The sequence below is a fragment of the Neolamprologus multifasciatus genome, chromosome 7 (genome assembly GCF_963576455.1).
Source record: "Neolamprologus multifasciatus chromosome 7, fNeoMul1.2, whole genome shotgun sequence".
Classification (NCBI taxonomy): Eukaryota; Metazoa; Chordata; class Actinopteri; order Cichliformes; family Cichlidae; genus Neolamprologus; species Neolamprologus multifasciatus.
The window spans coordinates 5,278,736-5,305,228 of NC_140445.1; the positions used below are offsets into that span (position 1 = coordinate 5,278,736).

The following is a 26,493-nucleotide window of genomic DNA, read 5'->3' on the forward strand; positions in this document are numbered from 1 at the left end:
AACTAACAACAAACTTTAACTAATTTCAAAATAATAAAAAATAAGAACAAATAGCTCCAACAGAAATCCTAGCAGGTTGTCTGAATGTTATGGGCAAGCATTTGGCGACAGTGGAAGGGAAAAATCCCTTTCAACAGGAAGGCAGGGATCAGGACCGTGAGACAACATCGCCACCTTCAGGTTAAGTTGTAATCACAATTTTACAGTGGACCCACTGTAAAAAATGAATAAATAGATGATAATAATTACAAATCTATAGTAGTTGGTGGGGAAAAAAGGAAATTTTATTGTCATTAATTGTTTATTTAATACTTAAATAGTTTTGTATAGTATGAATAACACACTAGTGGGGGATGTCTTTACCACGAAAACTGTAAAACTTAAAAAACTGTAAAAAATTCAGTGAAAAGTCCAAAATTGATGCCCCTTTTCACATTTTCCAAAGTCATCCAGTGGGCCAGATTGAGTGTTTGCGGTGCTGCTTCTGGCCTCTGGGCCTTATGTTTGACATCCCAGCTTCACAACAGCAACATGGTTGAAGAATGCTTAAAAGGGAGTCTTTTATGTGAATTAGATTATATTTATCTGGACCTGTAAAACAGTTATTAGCAATACTTTTAACTGACTTTTTGTGGTTCCTCCTCATTCATCCCTCCAGCTGGTCCACCTGCTCGGCGTGGCTATCTACCGAGCCCTGGATTGGGGGCTGGATGACACTGAGGAGCGCGAGCTCAGCCCACAGCTGGAGCGCCTCATCGAACGCATGGCGGCAGGGGACCAAAGCGGAGGGGGCTACAGCACCGCCGGAAACGCGACAACAGATGAGGGGTACAGTGGACAGGAAGAGGAGGAGGAGGTAGAGGAAGAGGAGGACCGGGAGGGCATAATCAGGCCGGTGTGTACGTTCCGCCAGGTGATGGCGCTGTGTGCATCTCGGCTGGCAAACCCAAGTATGGCTCCGGAGCACTACCAGGCCGTCTGCAGGGCTCTGTTTGTGGAGACCCTGGAGCTGCAGACCTTCCTCGTCAAGATCAGAGATGCAAAGGAGGTACGCTGAGTTTGTTATCATCTCGTCATTTTATGTTTTGTTTTTTGTATTCATAGGATAGACTTTAATGTTAAAAAGAAGAAAAACAATAAAGAGTTGACTCAGCAGCGTAATGCAGTCTCAGGTTTCAGCTGTCCTTGAAAGCATCGGGTATGTGCCACCTGTAAACAGGTGTAAACAAGAATAACTGACACGCCATAGCTGCTGCTTCAGTGGTGTGCACCGTGGAGTGTTTGCCCTCTAAATTTGAAATTCTTACAGCCTTTCTCCATTAATATTCCTGTTTACATCCTGCAGACTGGAGACTGATAAATGACTGAAGAAGCCGCCTCCACAGTTTCCTCCAACTACTCAACCTTAAATCTGACTTGCGGCGTGTCACTGCAGTGTCTCTGCTTTTTGATCGATATTTAGCAGAAATAGGGCGCAGAAAACTGTTTACATGAGTAGACTGACACTGTGTCATTCTAGTAGATCCAGATGAGGCAGAGAGCCTTCACTCCAGAGTTGTTGTTAGTTAACGCCTTTCTGTTTCAGCAGCTGTATCTCCACCTGATTTTACCCTCCAACCCAACCCAAATTTTTTAAGGAGGCAGGAGTAAGGCAGGAGTCAGGCACGAGTCTCCTTGAGCTGAGACTTTTGCAGATGACATTGTGATCTGTAGTGAGAGCAGGGTACAAGGCGCAGAGATGGTGAAGTTTAGATGAGTTTAAACACTTGGAGTTGACCATCCAAAGCAATGGACAGTGCACAAAAGAGGAGAAGAAGAGAGCATGACACGGGTGGATTTGGTGGAGGGTCAGGGATGACTTGTGACAGAGGGATATGAGCAAGAGTGAAAAGGGAGGAGGATTGTCCAGAGAGGGACAGAGCAATAGTGGATATATTGAAAAAAGGGTGTTAAAATTGGAGCTTCCAGGCAGGAGGAAAATAAACCTCAGAGGAGATTCATGAATGTAGAGAAGGAGAACATGCAGAGGGTTGGTGTGCCCGAGGACGATGTGAGAGATGCTAGAATAAGATGGAGGCAGATGTTGCAACTCCTAAAGGGAGCAGCCAAATGAAGAAGAAGAAGAAAACAACTGTCTGAATAATTTACTCAGGCGGGGCAACAAAAATGATTTGAATGGCTTCATATGTATTGTTAGCAGCTAACATTAGTGATGGTTTATTAATTATCATTCACCTAAAATGACACGCTCACAGCTGTCCCATCAAAAACATATGGGAACACTGATGAATGTAGACTTTATTCCGAGTCAGTGAGTGCAATATGCTGTAATTCTGGTTTCCACAACTTGATATATTATCAAGTTTTTGACTTGCTTACATCTTGATAGGTTTTCTGAAAAATTCCCGAAACATCTCTATCACAAATACCTCAATTGATACTTTCATGTACACTTATTAGTAGGGATGCAACGATGCACAAAATTCACGGTTCGGTTCGATACTTTGGTGTCACGGTTCGATATTTTTTCGATACAAAAAAAAAGTTCATTCCTTTTTAATTTGTCATTTATTAAAATTATAAATATATATTTTAACTCAAAAGTACAGTTTTTAAATTTAATGTTGCTGAAACAACAAAGTAATAAAAAAAAAATCTATCTGATGGAGAAATCACTCATCTTTGGAAAAGAGAGTTTATTACAGAGAAATGTCTCTTTCCAAAATAAAAGCTGTACTATACGCTTCTTCTGGGCTATATTCTCAGCAGCATATTAAACATATCAGGTCCCCATAAGGAGAATCATGTGCTAACGGCTGTCTAAATGACTCGGGTAAAGTTTGTAGCATGCGTGCTTGTTGTTTTTGTCTGCTTCCACTTGTCTTTGCACTAGGATGATGTCGGAGTAAATGTGCAGTCATATTCGTTGTGTTCCCACTAGTGCTGTCAGCGTTAATCTGAAATGACGTTAACGCCACAACACGGCAAATCTCCATTAACGAGCTACCGCGGATCGCCCCGTGCGTGGGACTGGACAGCGTCAACACGTTAACGAGCTAACTGCGCTAACACACTAGTTCCCACCAATGTAATTGAGCATTGCGTGGCACATCCGACACACTGTTTTACTTTAGTCCATGACGCGCTTACTTTCAGGGTCATACGTCACATGAAAACCAAAATAGTTCCAAACGCCAGATCTGAATGAGGGTGGGGGAGGTTCAATTTGCCGTGTTGCAATGAGCTTAACTTCTGTCTCGCTAGCTTGCCCTGCGCTCAGTGAATCTGCGTTCGACTACTCCGCCTTGCTGCACTGTCGAGCGCAGATCCACTGAGCGCTCAACACAGACAGCACCGTCAGAAGGAAAGTTGATAAAATAAATTAAAAATTTTGTATTGTTTGATACATATGCATACCGAACCGAAAGCACTGTATCGAACGGTTCAATATCAGTACGAGTATCGTTGCACCCCTACTTATTAGGTGCTAAAACAGTTGAAGTATTAGTGGACTTGCAGATGCTGAAAGCAATTAAAATGTCACATCAGCAGCTGAAGTGTAAACACTTCTGACAAAACACTGACAAATTGATTTGTGGAGGCTTTTAAAATAAGTTAAAGTTATTCAAAGAATTCAGGAGGGGAAGAAGCAGGATGAGCTGGAACGTTTGGTTTTCATGGTCTTTATAAATGAATTTCTGTAAATAAGCTTTGGGTAACTGGATTTGTCTCCAGTGTCATATTTAACCATTTTATACCTTTTCTAAATTTGTAAAGTCAACAGAATCTCTGCAGTAATTTATGTTAGGGCAGGGCGATATGGCCAAAAATATTTATCACGACATACATTTGAAAATTTGCAATAACAATATAATTGACGCGAGACAAAATACAACTGCACAACTTTATTAGTGCAAAAAAAAAAACCATCAATGTATTTTCACTTAAACAAGCAGCTGTTTTTTATGTGCATTAAAGTTATATAAAAATTTCAGGTGCCATTTATGGTCCTTATACACACACAGTACGGTAATATTACGTTGAAGCACAGTACGTATCACTCCGCGAGGCTCCTCAGTAGCCGTAATGCTCCGACAATCCATCAAGCGGTGCAGCTCCGTAGCTTAGCAAACTCGTACTAAAACATTTTTGACAGATTGCTGAGCGCTGTGTACCACATAAAATCTGTTCACGGCCATCAAGCACAACCCGAATTCATACATAAGGCGGGCTGTCAACTTTTGAGAAAATGAAAGGATTTTAGGCTGTGCAGCCCCTGTGGGCTGCATGGCGTTAGCGTGGTTAGCTCGTTAACACGTTGACGCCGTCCAGCCCCACACACGAGGCGATGCGCAGTAACTCGTTAACGGAGATTTGCCGTGTTCATCTTGTCGCTGCCTGCAGGTGAAGCGATGGGGGAGGAGGGGGAGTTGTGTTCAGTGAAGGAGAGGCGAGGCCGAGTAACGTTGCGTAGAGACAAAAGTGGACGAAAGAGAGGCAAACTTGTGGCTGCACAACTACAATTATAACGTATATATCGATATAAAGGATATGGTCACATCTTATATCTCGTATAAAAATATATCGATAATTTTAAAAAAACTCGATATATCACCCAGCCCTAAGCATAACCGTGTATAACATCCACAAAACTTAAAAAGAGGTTATACACACACAATACGGGAATATTATGTTGAAGCACAGCACAGGCTTTTTCCACCATGTGCATATGAAAAGAAAGGGACTGCGCATGCGCGTTTTACCCATATTCTATTGCAATATTTCATTTTCTTATTTCCTAACATTATACCGGTATTACCGTGAACGGTATAATATGGCCCAGCCCTAGTTTTTTATGGAAGAAACGATCAGAAACGCATCCAACTGTATTAAATCCACCGCAAAACAAAGACGAACAGTAAAATTATTACTCCAACTGTCTGTAGATGTCAATTAACAAAATCAAAATCAACAAATTAGACCTGCTTTACTTACTATAGCTGGATGTGGGCATGTTTTAGAGATAAAAATCAGTCGTCATGGACAACTGCTGCTGTTTACAAAAAATGTTTTTGTTGCCCAGATGCTGAAGAAGATCTCATCAGAGGAATCTCTGGAAGACAGATCCACGGCTGAACTGGACACTCTGAAACACAGAGACTGGGTGAGGGGAGAATTCAGTCTGTGACAGGGAGGACAGCAGTGTTGTTGCTCTGACACATGCACATGAGTGGTGTTGTTGTTTGCGTATTGCTTAATGCCAGGCCCGTCTGTGGGTGCAGCTGATGAAGGAGCTCAGGCAGGGAGTGAAGCTGAAGAAGGTGCAGGAGCAGCCGTTCAACCCGCTGCCCACCGAGTTCAGCCTCACGCCGTTCGAGATGCTCATGCAGGACATACGAGCTCGCAAGTTCCAGCTACGCAAAGTTATGGTGAGAGTTCGGACGTGAAAGGTGGTGACATGTAAAGAAGCTGAAATCAGTGGAGGTGTTTTTGCAGAGTAAGCACTTAAAGCTCTGAGATGTTTTCACTGGAAACTTGTTAGGAGGAGTCATCTCAGGGCAGACAGGAATCAGACTAGAGGCCTTTTTCAGGCACCTTACTGCATCATGCATGTATTGTAAATTGGCTTCACTGCAGAAAGAAAGCTGTATGGGAGGCATGCATGTGGCAGTGAATCATCTCGAGGCCTTCTCCACAGGCAGATGCATAATTCAGCTTTACAATGCAAATATTAATAAAGGCCTTTCTCAGCCTTCTGCTGTTTTGGCAGCAGCTGCAATTTTTTTTGAAAATACCAGCAGATTACAGCATGTGCTGTGATTGCGATTACAATTTCTATTTAACTTCTATACATTATAATGAGTATAGTTTGGTGAGAGAGTCGGATATTTCTGTTCTGTTATAGTTTATAGGCAGCTTTGGATTCCAGAATATGCTCCTGGATGTGTGGAGTCAGTTTTATCTGCTTTGACTATGTGATGTTTATAACATGTTGCAATGTACTTTGATCAAGAGGCCAAAAAAGAGTCGTTGCAATTCATCTTAGCCTTCTGTCTATCTTGACAAAAGTTAGACTTAGGAAGTAAGCTCTGCATTGTTTCCTGGCTTATTCAGGTGGACGGTGATATTCCTACTAGAGTGAAGAGAAATGCTCATGAACTGATCCTGGATTTCATCCGATCAAGACCTCCACTTAAACCAGTAAGTGTGTTTAGGGTTTTTTCCTCTCTCTGCGTTCTTGGCTAGCTTAGTGTTAGCACGCTGTCTGTGCAGGTGCTTGCAGAGAGCCGAAGTAATAAAAATAAAAGTAAAGTTCATATCCACGCTGCAGACTGCATCACTACTTTCCCTCTCCAACACACAAAATAAAATCAGATGATCGTAGCGCAACTGGAACTGATAAATGGGATCGACAGACAAGCAGACTAACAATTCCAAGGAACTGGACTACTGGGAACCAGGTCTCACTTCGCATCCCTAGTTGCGTCACACTATTGAGTTCCTGTTTCTCTTTATTCTTTATTATTCTGGTTGCTTCCGTACGTTTTTTGCTGCTTAACTACTCCCTCAGTTTTCGTGCTATTTACACCGCTCAAACTTTGAAAAATTCTGCTCTTTCTGCTAATTATTGCTATGACTTTTGGTGCTCATAACTTCTATACTTTTTGAGATATTGAATTTTTTATGCAATATTTTTTGCCCATTTCTGCCACATTATCAGTGGGGTCACTAGTTTTCCTTGCCCGGTTGAGCTGTGTTTTAGCTCAGTGAGATGAGCAGCCGTTCTCAGAGCGGGTGGCCGGGGTTCAAATCCCGCTTATGGCAACAATATTTTCAGTTCACAGTTGAACTTTTTTAACTCTTTTCAGCAGAAATTCTGCTCATTCACCTCTTTTCAGCAGAATTGTAAATTTTTTCACCACTTTTCAGCACAAATCCCAGCTTTTTCAGCTGTTTTCAGCAAAAACCTCTTTTCAGCAGAATTCTGCTCATTCACCTCTTTTCAGCAGAATTTTCAGAATTTTCACCTCTTTTCAGCCCAAATTCTGCTTATTCACCTGTTCTTTAAAATTTTCAGCCTTTTCACCTCTTGTCAGCGCAACTTTCTGCTTCTTTACCTCTTTTCAGCAGAAATTCTGCTGATTCACCTTTTTTCTGCAGTTTTCAGCCTTTTCACCTCTTATCAGCACAATTCTCAGCAGCTTCTGCTCATTTCGGCAGAATTGTCCGTCTCTCCGCCTCTTCTTTGTGAGAATGACTTTAGCTCAGTGAGATGAATAGCTGCCTTGAGAACAGAAGGGCCAGGTTCGAATCCTGCTCAGGGCAATGTTTTTTTTAACACTTTTCAGCAAAAATTTCTCCATCTTTACCCCTTTCAGTAGAATTTTTTGCTTTTCAACACTTTTCAGCAAAAAATTTCTTCTTCTTCACCTGTTTTCAGCAGAATTTTAAGTTTCTTCACCGCCATACAACTTTTTGCAACTTTTCAACTTTTTCAGCTTTTTTCAGCAGACATCTTCAGCGTTAAGGCATCCACACAGCATTTTCGCAGGAAATGCAAATTTTTCTAGTTCTAAAGTTGATTTTACTGCACTTTTTGGAAAAAAAATCATAGCGGTCCTGATCTCAGTGACCTCATTTACCCCCAAATGATAAAACCATGACGTTACCTGATGCATATCACCAGCCTCCTGTTCCTGCTAACTGTTTGTTTGTTTGTTTTTGCTGCATGCGAACAAGTCTGATTGGCTCCCCAACTGGTTTAGATGCACATTTCTTTCTCTTCGTGCTGAAAATTGGAGGAAAAAAATTTTTTGTGATGAGAAATCCTCTTAGTTTAAATTACCGTTGTCCAGTTTTGTGTGATTTGAGATGTTTTGTCGTTTAGTTATAGAAGTGTGTGTGTTACTCATGTCAGGATTTTTTTAGGAATAATAAACCTCCTCCAGTGGACAATGTTTAGTTTAGTTTTTTTTTCTTAATGCTGCTCTCTTTGATACATGCTAATAAATAATACTTAGATGTCCAGTAAATGTCTTATTTTTGTTTGGAAGTTTATGAAGCCTCATTTCTAACATTCACTGATATCATAGCACAGTGCTGTTTTCTTCTGTGTGGTTGTGTCATGGTTTTTAAATTTCAACATCTGGACATGGACATAAACTGTACTGAATAATCAAAATTTATCTTCAAAGTACAAAAGTAATATACTTATATTTATTTCTCACTCGTGGATGTGACCTAATTGCCTCTCTTCTTTAGGTTTCAGAGCGCAGCCTCCCTCCTCCTCCGCCACAGCAGCAGTCGCTCCATGACCAGGTCCTGGCTGAGATCAAGCAGGAGAGGAAGCTTAGACCAGTAGTTCCATCCAGCTCGAGGCGTAAGGGAACAATCTTTGATCCCGGAGTGTCGATAGATAAAACGAAATAAAAAGAACAAATCAAAAGGAGGTTCAAAAGCTCTGCGTAGATTTGCATTTAGAGATTGTTGTTAAGACACAAAGTGCTAAAGGAGACCTGAGAGTCCTGGTTCACAGGCTTAAAGCGTGTGATACAAGTAAACCTAATTTCTGCTGTTTGGTATCCACTCAGTTTGGATAAGCTGGGAAAAGAGAGTTTGCACAGGTTTCATATTGCACATTTCACCATAGCATTTGCTTTTGCCCAAAAGAGATACCAGGTACCAAGAACTGGGTGATTGGATAAACTTTTATTTTCAGTTTGATGTTTGGCGAAAACCAAACACACGCCATCAGCACAAATACCTCAAACTAACTTCAAGCACGGGATGATTTGTGCTCATTTTGAATCCACATTTTGGATGGTACTCTAAAAGTAAAGAATCAAAGTGCTGCGGTGATCCAGTCAAAGTCTAAACCTCGACCTGACTGAAATACCACAGAGAGCTGTGCATAAAAACCTCAGTGAGTAATGCTGTAAAGAAGATTGGGCCAAAATTCTCCCACAATGGTGTAAGAGACTGATAGTCACAAAGACAGCAATTACAGTTATTTGAAGAGGGAAATCCATGTTGTTATAATTAAGACGTAAAAGTAGTGACTGAGGTCAGAAACCGACCAGGAAAGTGCTTACAGGAAAGAGGTCATTGACCAAGTGAGCATTTTGTCCTTTCCTCACGGACTCCTGCATATTCTCTAGTTCTTTTTACGGCCACAAGAGTCGCCCCCTGCTGACCATCAGAAAGAATGCAGGTTTAAGGCACTCCTGCCAAAAATGCCTGGACTTCTGCAGGTCTTTCCCAACTTTATTTTTTACACTCCACCACTGCACTGTTTAATAAAGGCAATGGGCTGCATCCTCCTGAGGCCGCATTTGTAGACCGATTACATCACAGCGACGCGCCGAAGGCTGTCCAAATCCGTAGACTCCTCCGAATGCAGCCGACAAATGCGTCCCCCTTTTCCCCGAATTTGAAGGATGGGTCGGGTGTGTCCTTCTCAGCCTACCATATCCCAGAATTCATAGCGCGGCCCAGCCAAACTCCAGTTTCCAACAATGGCGGCCGAGCAGATATTTGAAGTTTACACAGCTACTTTCTCGCCGTGTAAACTTCAAATATCTGCTCGGTTTATCAAGATATTGCATATTTGCAAAAGCGCTTCGACGTTTTCAGAGACGTCTGCTTCCCACCAGCTCGATAACAAGCCGGGAGCTCGAGGGTCACTGAAGCCGCCGAGAACGGCACAACTCCCGGCACATCATTTTCAGATCACTGCGGAGTTTCGCTACTCAGGTTAAACGTAATATATAAGTCACTTAGACAACGTAAAAATGTTATTGTTGGGCTTTTTTCAGTGTTTTATTTGTTCGTGAGTAAATCAGTTTGGCCGAGATTAAAGTTATTAGATTAGATAAAATAAAACTTTATTAATCCCCCGGGTGGGTTCCTCTGGGATTTTCACACAGCTGAATAAACGTCAAACAGAAAACTGATTAAACAGAAGTGTGAGACAGTCGAGAATTTACGCCAGTGTCCTGTTATATTTTAGATAGCAAGGAGCAGACGGCCGAGTTTACTAAACTCCACCGAGACAGCGGTGACGCTAATCAGAAGGCTAGACCGTCCAATTTCCCCAGCCGTTTACTTCCGGCCTACCCGACCTTCTGAGGACCCCGCCCACGTAGACCGCGAAGGCCGGGTCCTCAGGAGGATGCAGCCCATGAATTTGGACACGGCCATGGTTTAACTTTTTAGACCATCTTTTAGAAGCAGTACACTGCTAATAGTCTTTAACAGGTATGTAAATATCATGGAGAGCAAGGGCGTAGATTTGGCATGGACGTAAGGGACATGTCCCCACTAATATTCAGCGATTATTGAATTGTCCCCACCAATAATTTGATCTCTTCGAGTAAAGAAAATCAAACCCGATAGAAAGAAAAAAAACGATCTGTCAGCGTCTCATTCACCCAACAGTGCAGAAAGAGTTAAATTACGTCCTCTACTGGAGTCCTACCTCATGTGACAAATATGGCCAGTGTGATTGGCTGTGCCTTTTAGGGAGCTCTGTTTAAGTTTAGCAGCGACAAGCCTGCGCTGCGAGGAGGAGAGGAGGACGGCAGCAAAAAGGAAGAAGCTGGATATATGAAAGTCACTTAAAGCCAAGTTCACTCATAAAACGTGTCCGTCATAATAATGTTACAGGCTATGCTAGGCTTTGGCCCACATCAGTCTAAAATGGTATGTAACCACGAATAACGTGTTTTGTAAACTAACTGCACAACATGCAGCACTATTAGTTCTCTCAGTCTCAGAGCAGCATTTCTAATTTTGATTGAAAATGTCAGAGAAAACGGCAGCTTTGAGCAAGCCAGGATATTAGTTTACAGAGGCTGTTAAAAATATATGTCTAACATTAAAATGTTGGTGACACAATAATTTCATCCTAATGGTGCTGACATATTCATAGGGTTCATTTTTGAGACAAAATGTCATGAGGTCGTCATGATTTTGCAAATATCCACCTTGTAGTGCAGTTTGCACAAATTGTTTTAAAAATGCACTCACCCTACAAACAGTTGTTGTGTGGGACACCAGTAGTCCATGTCTGTTGCTGTAACAGTAGTTCATGTTTGGAATAAAAAATCCCAGCTCACTGATTTGATCGGGGCAATAGTGCCTAAAATGTTGCATAATTTTGCTGAGAGATCTTTTACTTTGTGGTAATCTTAGACGAGTAGTTTTATGGACAAAAACCACCAGGTCATTCAGTGTTCCCTTAGTGCCAAAATATAACAGATGTTGGTGTACTATAACTGAAGTAATGATGTTAAGTCCTTACAGTTATATTCTTTTATTGTCACGACTGTATCTGAAGCTATTTTTATTTTTGTATGACACCTGATTTATATGGATTATGGCTGAAGTAAACTAAAGCCTAAAATACTTAGTCAGTCATTTATTTAATAGTAATTTAACATTATATAATTCACATATAAAACTATGAATTGTGATTTTAAATGGTTTAAAAGCATGCATAATAGCATATGTAGGCAAGTATATTCTCCTTTTTTTATTAAGAAGCAAAAACAAAACGAAAAAAAAAGAAGAAACAGGGCAGGGTTTGGTGGTTGAATCATCCATCCCAGGGCTCGCAAAATTTCAAAATCCCTGGTAGCCCTTCGGGCAGGGACTCTTCAGTTTTTGGTAGCCCAAAATAAATTTAAGTAGCCCGAATAAAAAAGAGAGCAATTTTTTGATTGATGTTTTGTTTCCTGTTTTGTTTCCTTTACAATATTATAAAGGAAACAAAACATTAATCAAAAAATTGTTGAAACACAAATTACAACACTGTATAAAAATTACAATCATCAACTCAAATACTTGGTTCTAATTGAACAGAAATTTCTATGAACTTGTAAGAACTGTGTAGAACATGAATCAGTCTGTGTCAGATCCTGAATTTGAAATTTCCACTGAAGTCACGGGTAAGAGGCAAGTGGAACCAAGATCGAGGCCGTTTGCTTTTTGAAGTTTGCAAAGCCTGCTAAATTGTGCCAGTGGCAGTTCACTCTTTGCAACATAGTACGCTGTTTTAAACGGATTTTCAGGTTTATTTTTAGTATGTTATTTGCAATTGGTGTTTGTTCTGGGAAAGATATTGCAGACTGAGCAATAATGCATTTCTTGCATTTCTCATGGGTTCTAAAGGGGGCCTTTCTTAAAATGATTGTTCCCAGTAACAAAGGCGCTTGTCGACTCAGAAATCGAGGGAAAACCAAGAACACACCCGGCAGAACATCATGTTATTTACACGGGTGCACATAAGTGGTCCGCATGTGCGCATTCGCTGTCAAAATAAAAGACGCGCACCAGATAAGAAGTTGCAGCGTGCGTTTGCGTCCATATAAAAGGCAGTGTTTTTGTCCACTAGAGTGGGATTTTCACGGCACATTCTGCACCACATCTCTGTGCGTTCATCATTTGTTTGAAGCCAGCTCACCTCCTGCAACCACCTTTCTGAGAATACGCGCTTCTTTTGTGGTTCTGACACCTTCTGACATTTCTTTGGAGGTGGAGGAAAACCAAAGTAATTGCTTAAAGGAGCTTCTTCGACATCTTTAAGAGTTCTAAACAAATGTCTGTCCTCCTCCACAAAATCTTATGTACGCAAACACGCGTGTTGCAACTTCTTATCTTGTGCGCGTCTTTTATTTTGACAGCGAATGCGCACCTGCGGACCACTTATGTGCAGCCCTGGTTATTTAGCTCGTCATATTGCAGCCACAGAAATTCTTTTGTCCATGAAACCATAAAGCTGCACTTTCTTTTTGCCTTATAGTCTGATTTGTCATAACCAGTGTTGGGACTAACGCGTTATTAAGTAACGCGTTACAGTAACTACGTTATTATTGTGGTAACGAGCACGGTAACTAGTTATTTTGCCAAAACCAGGAACGCGTTACTCGTTACTGGGATTTAAATAGGCTCGTTATTCGTTACTTCGTGTGGTGGCTATCGCGGAGCTTCCACAGATTCAATAACATTAGCAAGTGGTGGAGGCAGCAGGTGGATGAAGGAAAAGGGAGGCAAGAGGAGAGACCCGAAGCGGCCGCTGGTCCGAGAGTGTCAGGTGAACTGAACTTCAGGTAAGAAGTTATAACCTGCAGTCTATCTGGGTCAGATATGAACCAAGTTTAGGTGGAGTTTATTTTCGTTATGCTGACTTTTTCGTACTGCGTGCTAGCTAGCATGACGGAGTTTCTATACAGCTGGGCGGGTGCTATGTTACTGATGTTGAACTTTATTTTTGTTCATAAGGTTAGTTAGTAAAGTTGCCAACCGTCCTGTAAAAAACGGAATCGTCTCGTATTCAGAGAAAATAACACGCGTTTCGTATTGAGGTGAAAAGGAACAGTTTGTTCCGGACTTCAGCTACAATGAAAAAGTTTACGCTGCACAGCTGCCTCTTCTCTCATCCTCCCCCCTCCCTCTCCTGTTTCTACTTCAATCATGAAACTGATCAATGATCAGCTGATCGGCTTTTCTCTCTTGTTTATTTATCGCCCACTTTGAGCCAGAAAGAGGAAACTAGCGGATGTCGCGATAAACAACAGCAGCACTTTTAAGCTTGATCAGCTGTTGTTAGAATTTATTTAATATTAATTAAGTATCAGCTGATGTTTGCTGGAGCCACAGCTGTAAACCTGCTGGTCATGATGGTTTGGATATGTGGTGAGAGGGAAACATGAAGATGAAACCAGGAGATGACAGCTGGTAACTGTGCAGGGGCGGGTCTAGCAAAGTGTTGCCAGGGGTCCATGTAGGGCATTAAAAGGGAAAGGGGGACACAAGGAAATACTTTTCTTATTCTCATTTAAAATGTCTCGCTTTTAAAAAAATAATTATCTGAGTCTTACAACAAACGATTGATAGATTGATGCATATATACCATCAGAACAGTGAACATCACTGTCACAACAGCGTTTGTTTTCATTCAAAGGCTTTATGATTTTTCCTATAATGGTGGGCCGGTCTCTAGTCAAAATGCCCGGGACGATTTTTTGTCCCAGTCCAGCTCTGTATGCAGCTCATCTGCAGTCTGCTGTTACCTACATCTTCCTATTCAGAAGGCAGAATTTCCGAGTTCTGAGTACAATCAAAAACACCACGACTGCAGTTTTTGTGTTGGATGTAAAAAGCAGGCTAGGATAGAATCAGGCGTGGGATTTCTCTCGTGGAAATGTGCACATTATTTTTTCCTTTCTATTGGTAGGTGGCACAGTGCACTTGTGGCAAGTAAGCAAGCTAGAAGACTGGCAATCTTGCTGGGTATCCAGTTACGGAAGCAACACATTAACAAGAGAATTCTGAGTAAAACCAAAGTTACTTTCCCTAGTAACTAGTTACTCTGAAAGTAACGAGTAACTTGAAGTAACTGAGTTACTTTTGATAGAAGTAACTAGTAATGTAACTAAGTTACTAATTTAAAGTAACTTACCCAACACTGGTCATAACTTTTCCGTTTTGTGGTAAGCTATTCTTTGGCTGTCACTTCTTCACCCTGACCTGTCTTATTTGGCTCAGCAGAACTAAAATATATATCCTGCTGCTTTTACACGCGCACTCACATAACGCTCAGCGATTCTCTGCGCGATCAACCTCTCACATGTTTAAGCTGCGGGAGATTTCACTTGTCATGTTTGCATAGTAAGCTAACGATTGATAAGACGATGTCAAAGGAATTGCTGCGCAAATTATCATCACTCACCAATCAGTGCTGTCGCTCTCTATACACAGTTCGCGCGATTGTAAAGTGAAAGCAAAAAAGAAGCGCAAATTCAAACGCGATTTCAATATGTCACATTGACAGTGGCTCACCGTTGCCAATGACATAATTACCCAGCTACATTTCCGAAAGAATGCAAAAGCATTGACATATATTTTTCCTTCCTATGATAGCCGGACGGGCAGGGCAGAGATAGATTCTGGTAGCCCGACTGGAAAAATCGCTAGCCCGACGTCCCGGGGCTAGCGATTTTGCGAGCCCTGCATCCCCACCAATGACAAAACCAAATCTACGCCCTTGATGGAGAGAATGTACGGTCGGGTATTTTATTAGGCATCAGATACTTGATATAAAAAAGGGACCTGTGACTGGGTCATTCCAGCAGTAAAGATAAAACAGATAGTTTTTACCATGTAAAGTGTGATCATTAAGTTAACTTTAACATTGAGTTAAAAAACAAACATTCATAGTCTCCTTGGACAGGGCTTTAATAACCTGCTGCTATTGTTGGGTCACTCCCTGAGTGTCTCCACGAGCCTAAAACCAAGGCACCGAGCAAGTATCAGCTTCTCTGTCAAGCTGGCCCTATTTTCGTTATAAGGACCATCACAGGGGACGAGAGTTGGGACTCTGTAAGGGTTTTTAAACCCTGTCAATGACCTAAAAACTGAGCTCACTTGTGTAGAGTCCAGCTGTACCATGCAAGCTGCAAGCTGCTGAATAGAAAGACCTACAAAGTACTTCTTTGATAAAGTGGTTGCATATTGTGTTTTGTTGTTCTGACTGGATGCACTTGCAGAATAAAGCACTCACAAGTACATATTAAACTACAGCCTAATCTATTGTTTGTATATAGATTAAGTAATGAAAGTTTATTTATATTGTCAGAAACCTTCTCATCAGTCCTTGCAAGTGCTCAATAATGTTCTCATTATAATGAACATTATATTTAAATTTAAGCCTGTCTACAGCGTGTGTTTGTTGATCTAGTTGCAGCTGCATGCAGTTGCCCTTTCAGAGGTGAATACAGTTGCATTAAACTGATGAAATAATTGCATCATAGTGAGTCTGGACATTCTGTACTTTAGCTTTTGAGAGTCACAACAATACTTTTCTATTTAGAGCTGCAGTACACATGAAGGTCATCTCACGTTTCATAAATATTGACCTGCTATTTTCAGATCAAGGTCAGCGTGTTTTAGTGTGCGGACTGTTTATAAAGCAAGCTGCCTTGCAGAGACTGAAATGAGTCAACTGGGACTGGCATGCTTTTATTCAGAAAGAGGAATCAAATGTCTTGACTTGTAGCTGAAGGGAGTTTTTTAGTAAGCCTCATATATGCTGATATGTCTGTGGGTAAAATACGATTTAAGAATTAAAGTCAATCACTTATGTAATCACGTATGTAAATGCAGACTTTAGAGTTATTTTCGAAACCATCAACCATCAAACCAATAAATTTAGCAGGTTTTGGCTGATCCACACACATTTATTATTATTATTTTCATTTAGTTTTTACTTATACCACCTTAAAAGTTTATGGAAGCATGTATTGACTGGCTACTTGGAAAAGTCCAGTATTTGTGTTATTTTTTATCCTTTTTTTTGGTCTCCTCAAACTCCTACAGGGTTTTTTCAGCCATTTAATAGTGGTCTGCTTCTGCATGGACTTTGTAAAGAAGTTATACTCTCAGTTTTGTGACAGAAAGGTGTTGATGCTGTTAATTGTTTTAGCTTGCTTTTTTGTATATTTACCTTAAATGGACCAAAGTGTTATGACAACTACGCATTAGACCTACCGGAGCTGTTTGGACATAAAATCCATGTCGTGAAGCTCCCAGTGGACAGCTTTTGTGCTGATGTTAATGCCACAGGAGGTAGGGCTGCTCAATTAATCGAATTTTAATCACGATTACGATCTGAGCTTTCAACGATCATTAAAAATGACTGAGCCGATTATTAGCACCGCCCTCGTGCTTTACTCTCGCGCTGCTCCGTGTGGCAAATCGAGCGCACCTCTCTGCATTTCGATCACGTGTCACAACAATTAAGAGCAGCGGTCTCCAACCTTTTTTGCGCCACGGACCGGTTTATGCCCGACAATATTTTCATGGACCGGCCTTTAAGGTGTCGCGGATAAATACAACAAAAAAAAACTAGTACCGGTACCGAAAAAAAGAAAATTTATTCATAACACACAAGACCCAGGAAAACTGAGTAAACGATAAAAACGACAACAAAATAACGCTGAAAATCGATAAAAAAAAATAAATAAAAAAACCCCTGAAAACTATACATTTCACACCTGAGCCTCAACTCTCGCGGCCCGGTACTAAACGACTCACGGACCGGTACCGGTCCGAGGCCCGGGGGTTGGGGACCACTGATTAAGAGGACCCGAGGGAAGCTCGGAAAGCTAAGCAGAAGTTATTTGGAGAGGAGAGTGACTGCTGTTGGTTGAAAAGAGGTAAAAAAAAAAATTTAAAAAAAACTACTGTGGTGTGGAAACATTGTGGGTTCGCGGAGTCAGACGTGGATCAAGTAGACACAGTGTGTAAACTTTGCTACTTTGCTGCACCACAGAGCAACACTGCAAAGTTCACTAAACATAGATGTTTACATTTTTCATTTATTTTTTATATTGCAAACATTTGCACTGTTATCAGTATTTGCACACTATTTTATATTATTTTTTGACAATCTTTAAAGTCATTATTCAACACATTGTTATTGTTAAATAAATATCGTCAAATAATCGAGATCTCAATTTCAGTGAAAATAATCGTGATTATCATTTTTGCCATAATCGAGCAGCCCTAACAGGAGGTATCTATGAGGGAATAAATCTGTTGCAAGTGTGACGTGCTGTTATAGTATTCAGTGAACTCTTTATAATAACCCATTCTTTCACAAATGGTTTTCAAAGGCAGACTGCAGGTGAGGTGTTTGATCTTATATGTCTGTGCCAATGAGGCTGAAAACACCTGAATTTAAAGATTAAGAGGTGAGGTCCATATAGTGTATTTGTAGGAATTTCAGTGTGAATAAATTTGGATAGGGCTAAAATTTAAATTAATCACAGTTAACATGATTCACTGAGGTTTGTGGCAGGTGGTTTAGGGCAAATTGAGCCATAATATTACATCAGAACAGCACGTCTCATGTCATTGTTTGTATCCACTGGCTGTTTTTTTTAAAAATGTTGTTGTTTTTTTTGTTTTTTTTGTATTTTGAATGAAGGAAGAGCAATTTCAGAATTGGCTCGGGGCGGGGGAACTGTCAAAGTTATGAGTTTGGTGCCGGGGCTTTTGCTCTGGCCTGGAGCTTTTCACTAGGTCCTCACCAAGAATTTGCTGTTCTTGGAAGTTCATGATAGACTACCTGTGTGTAGGTAGTTTTTACGTTATTGCAAACACGCACAACACATCCGGAATTTCCCACCATATGCAGCATAGTAGGATGAGGAGAAAATATCAGTAACACTTTTAAATGTATCACAGTCATGTACACCATCATTGCCTATGAGTATTAACCCTTTCTGACAATATGAACAAAACTGTAAACAGAACCTTTGTGCAACTTATGGAATAAGGCGGAGCTGCTTCATTGCACTGACTCCAAAGTGGTACACAGGGTGCGTCTGATTACTCCCTTCTGATCTCAGCACACCTGAGATTTTCTGGTTTCTGGTTTCTCTTCCCTCAGCATTTGGCTCTCTGCCCTGTCTGGCTCAGACGTGTCCCTGCAATGTCAAATCCACTTCATGCATCGACCTATCCGTGTCGGAGCCCGGACCCCGGCCACCATCCCGTCCTCGCATCCTGCTCAAGGCCCCGACCCTGGCCGAGATGGAGGAGATGAACATATCAGAGGTGAGCTGGAACTCTGTGATCTTGAAGGGGAATAGGAAAGGAAACTCTGGGAGTTTCTTCTCTGTGGGCTCAGTGTTGTTTTTAACAGCAGCACATGCGCTGTTTCCCAATCTAAGTGGGTTAAGATTCCTCTCTGAGGAGGAAAATGAAACAGTGAAGGGAAGAATCGCTTTCTCTTTTGCACAAAGACTCAGCAACTTGGGAAATTCTTTCTTTCTCTCTTCTTGCTCTTGCTGTGTTACATCAAACATTAAAGCTCCCCTACGCTTTAGCACTTTAAAAAATATCCTCACAAGTGCATGGGGGGATATATCTGCAGGTCAAAACTGACTGCTGCTTAATCCAGAGGGAATGACATGTTTACAGTCTGCCTCCTCAGTGCTTTCTTTCATTTTCACCTTGCTTTCACATTTCATATTATACCACTGCTACGTGCTGCAAGTTTTTGGTTAGGAAATGGGGCATTGGGTATATGTCATAATCTCTCTCTTGCTTCTTTCCTTGCACCAAGTACATCTGTGACGGTTTAACGAGTCTCTCAAGCATTTTAAACCTCGTCTGTGGCCATCCTGTAAGGCACTGCAGACAGCAACTACTTACTGTAATATCTCAGCTGTTCCAAACTAATTTAAAGTAGATTATAGTTTAAGCTGTGCAAACATTTCCAGAGGGGGTGATGTTTTCAATGTTACTCTGTTTGAATTGACCAGGAAAATGAGTCAGTTTGGATGGGATTAACATTAGCCCGGGATTCTAGGATTCCTGGAAATTTGACTTTTTGTCCAAATCCGGTCGTTAAGTCTGACGTCACTAGCCGTGTCTGGGCCAAAACGCAGGTCCATATATCAAACGATCACTATGGCATTACTGAGAGTTGAAAAACTGTCTAAAGTCTTTCATCTTTAATAAAATGATCAGCGTTCTGCTCTACCAGGTGTAACAATTGAGTTTAACATCCAGGCATCCATGAAAACGGAATCTATGACATTTAACGGAGTTAGAAGTTAGCAGGAAGTTAGCTCGCTAGCTTCTATCTAAATACAATATAGCATGTCCTGACTGCGGGGTTTTGGAAACAAATTCAAACGTACAGCTCTGTTATCACTTCCAACATAAATGAAGACAGAAAACTAAACAGAAGTGACGTTTGTAGGGTTACTGAAGTTTGGCTAGCTGGTATATAATGATGTGCTACGTGACCGCTAGCGACACAGCTATGTTAGCATAATATAAACAAGCTTTTTTTCCACTCGATAAAAGTTAACGTGAGTGTTCTCGGTGGTCAGGAACAAATGTAATCGCATGGCAGGATGCTGTAAAAGGACCAAACTTCAGCCAGGAGAACAACTGAGATAATCCATCCACAATACGAGGTTAGTCATTCATATACTGCTGCATGGGCTGGGCTGTAGTTACATCCTAAGGTTTTAAAAACTGAGCTTAAATAAATGATTAGCGGTAATAAAAGCCGAGGGAGGTCAACAGTGATCACTGACTGTTTTAGGAGCTTTTTGAGATTAAATAGAAGAAAATACAAAATATTAAACATGTTAACAACACAAAAGCCATATTAAACGCAGACTACTTTAGGCCCGTCATCACTTAACGACCGGATAGGATTCTAATTTAAAACTACAGGATGTGCTTCAGAGGAGGGGCTCCAGAGGTTCATGCAGCTATTTTGCTCATTTCCAGTTTCTCCCTGTGGCTCTGACAAATGAATGTTTTCTTTCTTTCTTTTTTACTTCTACATTTTCTTAGATGCAGCAAAAATAATGATGTTACTGTAGTGAAAATTCAAAGTAAAAATAGCAAACAATCATAATTATAGCCCATAGTCTGTAGTGGGTTATTTCTTGTTGTATTTATATGTTGTAGTTGTTGACACCTGTTTATAATGTTAAATGGTAAATGGCCTGTATTTGTATAGCGCTTTACTAGTCCCTAAGGACCCCATTCACACACTGGTGACACTAATGTTGTCAGCCTAATTTATGAAAATGTGTTTTGTGGCTCCATGAAAATTGTGTTTTTTGGTCTGGATGTTTTTTTTAATGGCAAGTAATTTGACAGTAAAGGTTACTGCCTGCTCTATAGTCTGCATGATCTATAGGAAGGCTAAGGTGGATGTAGCTTAGGCAGTAGTGCAGGGCATCTGCTAATCAGAAGGTTGGTAGTCCAATCTACTTGAGTCGGCATGCCAAAGTATCCTTGGGCAAGATATTATATTATATATTATATTTATGCATGTCCAGCAGAGGGCGCCCCAGCACTGTCTGCAGCAGATGTAGAAGCATAGCATCACAGCTGAGCAGACACAGTGATGGAGTTGACAAAGGAAACACCATCTCTTAAACAAGACAAAACCGGACACCAGCTGTATTTGTTATTGTTAAAAAAGGTCAAGTCCACTGTGATCGCTAAATAAGAAGAGTAGAACCTGAACAGAAATTCAGAACAAAGGGCCTCCACCAGCCCCCTGACTGCAGTTTGAGCACCCTGCCCTTAGAGGGAAGACTCACAAGTGTCCACACGATCTGCCAGTGCCACACATCCCATTTACTGTCTATTTAAGCAGTTGTGTTTAGAGCTCCTCGTTTAGCAGTGAGCTCTAGTTTGCAATACCTCAATAAACGCATTTTTGTGGCATTGTTTTCCATGCTCGTTTGGCTTTAAAACCTGAGAGCAGAAATGTCCACATGACACTTCCATCCAATTACATCAATACATTCCATCATCCTATAATTAAATATTTTGTCCTGATGAAAGTGGAAGAGACCACTGACGCCCACAGGGTACAAGCACACGAGATTCTAACCTAATCAAAGCACCAACTATCAGAATATGTTTTATAATAGTAGTTTTCCCTCTTTAAGACTTCCATAGACTTATGGCATTGTAGGTTTTTGCTTTAATTTATCAAGTGTGTGTATATAAGGTGTGTCAGCTCATACATTAATATCAGAATGCTTATTTAATCCCACAAAATTGGACCCAATCCTGGCAAGCTCTGTTATGGTCTGTAATTAATACTCAGATTCAGAGAGCAACATTATGTTATTAAATCTCCTTAAGTATATTTAAAAATCGTGTTTTTAGTAACCTGTTGTCAAACTTTAGGGTGCAGCTGTCCTCACAGCTTAAATTTCTTCCCCCTCTGGGGTAAATTTCCCAGACAGGCCTGCATAGTGGTGTTAAATTTCTGTTTGACAGGCAAAAACTAATTTTCACTTCCTCCATTTTCACTCAAAAGCTAAATGTCACACTGAACTGATAAAATGCAGGAGAATGAAAGGGGATCCTCCTGCTTAAAAGAAAACACAAAGAAAGAAAAAGCAGGTCATTTCAGCTGGAATTGCTACTGAGGAGTCTCCCATATTCCCATGCAATATCCGAATATAACGAATTGGTGAAGTAAACCAGTACTAAGTTAATAACCCGCTCTTGTGGTGCGTCTATAAAACTTCGCAGACTGTATATTGCTTGGACCCAAATGGGGTCCTGACCTTTAGGTTGAGAAGCTTTGAGGAAGACTAAAAGCTTCATAATTAAATTGAATGTTTGAAGGTTTTCGGAGAGAATCTGCTGTTCCTCCGTGTCAGCTGCTTCCTTTTTGGCGTTTTCCAGCCACATATCAAATTCAGCTTCCTAAAAACAGCAAATAACCTATTAGTTAGTTTAGTTTTGAAAGGTACTGGATTTATTCTGTCCTGGGAACACACAGGATCCTACAGGAAGAGCTGGAAAACACTGCTCAGGATAGATGCATCCTAAACTGTGAAGAAAATTGAGAATTAAAGCTGATAGATCATTATTATCTGGTGACTTCTCTTTACTTTCTTCCTGCTCATCTCCCTGGTCCCTCACTTTTCCTCCCCACCCCGAATCTTTCCTCACCCGCCACCCTTCCACCAAAGGAGGAGGAGTCTCCAGATAACGGGGAGCTGCGGAGGACCGAGAGCTCCCCGATTCCTCTGAAAAGAGATCGGTCCTTCTCGGAGCATGACCTGGCTGTGCTCCGTGGGGAAATGCTTCCTTCGCTCTCTGAGTCGGCCCAGCTGAGCGGGGTGGTCAAGCTGAGGGTCGACAGGCCTCGATCCAGGACTCTAACCAGCGCCGGTGCTCCTCCTCATCACAGAGGTCAGAATATCCCCTATGCTAGTACTCACATGCGTAATTCTTTGTCTCTAGGTGCTCTCTGGGGTTTTTTCCAAGCTATGTTGGTTACACACCAGAAAAACACTAATTGAAATTAAACTTTAAATGAACAGGTGCGTCTGAGTTGACAGGTACTGAGCTGTTACCATATAACGATAGACCCTGACGAGTTGTGCTGTCTAATCCACAGGACTGAAAAGAAGCTGTAATCAGGAGGTTTTCAGTGCAGGACCACAGCTTGTTGTGTATTCAGCCTGCACTGAGCAGTGTGGCAGTGCTTCACAATCACCACCATTCAGAAGTTGTCTGTGGATCAATCCCAGCCAAGCACTGCAGCAGCTCATTTTAGGGGGTTAGAGCTTCCTGTTTGAAATAAAATCACTAGCGATATAAGCTGTTTTAAGAGTCTCCTTGTTATGAAAGTCTTCAGACTCTGATCCAGCCGTGGCTGATGATCCACCTGTCTGCAATGCTAAGTCTCCTCCCATAGGGGGAGACACAGGGCCAGTTTTTGAGCCTTCAAGAAGAAGTGGTTGATCAGATATTCCCTTTGGTTTTCAGCAAGTGTCTAAACGTGACAGAGGACAAGTCCTGGGATCTCATTTATAAAAGAGTGAATTAGTATCCAGATTAAAAGCTTACAAAAGTCAGATACGTGGATACATTCAGGCAAATACTCCTTAATAAATGTGTGCACTCTAAACACCTACATTCAACCGTAAACACCTCATGACTTTTGATACATAAAAATGAGGCCGCTGATTGGTTCTTAAAATCACATTGACCTCTGGCACTCACCCACCCACAATATCATGTGATCAAAATCATCATTTGTAAATGTGATTTATTCATGTTTGGTTTAACTGTAAGCTTAGCCTACGTTACTCATAGTGAGGACGTGCAGAACTGCCGCTGGCTTTATTTTCAGACTGTGCATATGTGACGTGCTGATAATGAGCCAGGTGAGGATGGCCAGTCTCCACTCGGTCCTGTGGGTCTGTGGGCAGTCACGTCCCCTGCAGAGAGTTTTGTTACTGAAGCTAAATGAAAATCTTTGAGTCATTCTAAATCACTCTAAAATGCTTTAAAGTTGTGCAATGTTATCCTGCATTTAACCAGTGAAGGTAATTTTACTTGAGGTGAAAAGCACTCTGTGTATTGACATGTCAAGCTGACAGACTTCCCTGAATCCTGCCATCGTTTCACCTGCTGTGAGCTACACGAGTACATGTGGAGAGCATGCAGTCCGATCAGTTCCTTTTTTTGTGGGATCCGTAGCAAAACATCACCAACTAAACTTCTAGGATTTTGAACTACAACAAGCACTGGTTACCTGGATCTTTTATCTGTTTTCTTATTGGCTAAACATTTAATGTAGGGATGCACCGATACCGATACTGGTATCGGGGACGATACCGATACTGGTATCGGGGCCGATACCGATACTGGTATCGGGGACGATATCGATACTGGTATCGGGTATCGGGGCCGATACTGTAAAATGTGTGTGTACTCATACTCGTAAAAGTTAACCGATACCATGAACCGATACCAACTTATTTCATTAATCAGAGGGTGGCTTGTCATTTCTGTTGTAGTTTTTTAGATTGGCCACTAGGGGGACATCCCGCGCTAAACAGGCACAGGGTTAGACGAGTGAGACTGGCAGCTCCAGATAAAAAAAGAGAAACTGGAGGCTGCTGTAGCTAGGCTAAACAAAATGTCAGCAGTGTGGAACAGCCAACTTTAACTCAGGTTTTGGAAAAGCGAAGAAAAATGTCAAGAGAAAATCCACGGGCAGTTAAAATAACAGAGGCTCTGATTCATTTTATCGCTCTGGATGACCAGCCAATGCCGGTCGTGGAAAACATAGGATTGAACCGTCTTCTCAGTATACTCGAGCTGCGATATGAAATATAATAAATAAACAGAAGTGTTTATTTATTATTCCGAAAGCTCTAGACACTGCCAATAGTTCAGTGATATTTTGTTAAATTACAATGTGGAGACTCTGCAATAATTTAACGGAAGTGCTTATTTTTTACTTGAAATTTTTTTGTGGTCATTTTTATTAAGATTTTATTTTTTATCGGCAGAGAAAAAAATAAAACTTGTCTGCATTTGTGTGTGTGTGTGTGTGGTAGAAGTATCGGTTTTTGTACTCTGTATCGGCAAGTACTCAGATCCAAGTATCGGTATCGTATCGGTTTGAAAAAAAATTGGTATCGTTGCATCCCTAATTTAATGTCATCATGTGGGATAGGTGGCTCATCAAAACAGGTTATACTATATGAAATTCTCAAACTGAAAACATTTTTCTGCAGTGAATCATCAGGAAACAGAACGCGTCCAAGGAAGCAGTGTTTGTTTCTGTTACTCTTCGTCACCTGCATGAAATCTGTGCAGTCCTGCTGTTGAAAATGACAACAAATCCCATGATATTGATGCTCGGAAAAAAAGCTCTGACCAAAACCTTAATCGTGACACAAATCTGAAAGAGTTTTTCAGCCCTGGAAACTTAATGTGGCTTTGTCTGCTCAATATCTGGCTCACCTCTCTGTATTATAACAATAATACTATATTCAACAATAGGGAACGTGTACACCATACAAGAAATATGAGTGAAGCAGTACAAAATAAGATGTAATTTTGCGTAGTTCAGCGGTTAACAAGCACGACAGAGTTTAGCGCATTGCACAGCGTGGTTGAAACCTGAGATATATCAGGCCTGCCTAACGTATCTGTATACACACGTTAATTTATACATGGGCTCTACTGCTGTTGGTCACCGTAGAGTCTGACCTCCTAAGTCTCTACTTCACACTGTGGGAGGACGTGTGTTGTCTGAAGTTAATATAAATGTATCAGATGGTATCGGATATATTGATAGCTTGTATTCAATTATTTTAGTTTAGTTTGATTCACCGCCTCGACATCTGTGTCAGCAGGTTTCAAACGTCTCTGTGCATTGCTCAGATTTGTTGTACTGTACATTCAATTCAATTCAATTCAATTTTATTTATATAGCGCCAAATCACAACAAAAGTCGCCTCAAGGCGCTTCATAGATACAGAGAAAAACCCATCAATTATATGACCCCCTATGAGCAGCACTTTGGCGACAGTGGGAAGGAAAAACTCCCTTTTAACAGGAAGAAACCTCCGGCAGAACCAGGCTCAGGGAGGGGCGGGGCCATCTGCTGCGACCGGTTGGGGTGAGAGAAGGAAGACAGGATAAAAGACATGCTGTGGAAGAGAGACGGAGATTAATAACAGATATGATTCAATGCAGAGAGGTCTGTTAATACATAGTGAGTGAGAAAGGTGACTGGAAAGGAAATACTCAATGCATCATGGGAATCCCCCGGCAGCCTACATCTATATCAGCATAACTAAGGGAGGATTCAGGGCTCCTGGTCCAGCCCTAACTATATGCTTTAGCAAAAAGGAAAGTTTGAAGCCTAATCTTAAAAGTAGAGATAGTGTCTGTCTCCCGAATCCAAACTGGAAGCTGGTTCCACAGAAGAGGGGCCTGAAAACTGAAGGCTCTCCCTCCCATTCTGCTTTTAAATACTCTAGGAACAACAAGTAGGCCTGCAGAGCGAGAGCGAAGTGCTCTAATAGGGTGATATGGTACTACAAGGTCATTAAGATAAGATGGGGCCTGATTATTTAAGACCTTGTATGTGAGGAGCAGGATCCAGAATTGGATTCC

At 41.2% G+C, this 26,493-nt stretch overlaps 1 protein-coding gene across 1 annotated transcript in view; it reads left to right on the top strand.

Moving 5' to 3' along the window:
* The window catches only part of spire2 (spire-type actin nucleation factor 2), a 57,544-nt gene that overhangs the window by 18,300 nt on the left and 12,751 nt on the right, over positions 1-26,493 (top strand). The window contains exons 3-9 of the mRNA XM_085164746.1: positions 659-1,048; positions 5,084-5,164; positions 5,265-5,429; positions 6,115-6,201; positions 8,263-8,380; positions 18,455-18,621; positions 22,539-22,761. Coding sequence (XP_085020872.1) covers positions 659-1,048; positions 5,084-5,164; positions 5,265-5,429; positions 6,115-6,201; positions 8,263-8,380; positions 18,455-18,621; positions 22,539-22,761 — 1,231 coding nt within the window. The remainder of the gene's footprint in view (positions 1-658; positions 1,049-5,083; positions 5,165-5,264; positions 5,430-6,114; positions 6,202-8,262; positions 8,381-18,454; positions 18,622-22,538; positions 22,762-26,493) is intronic.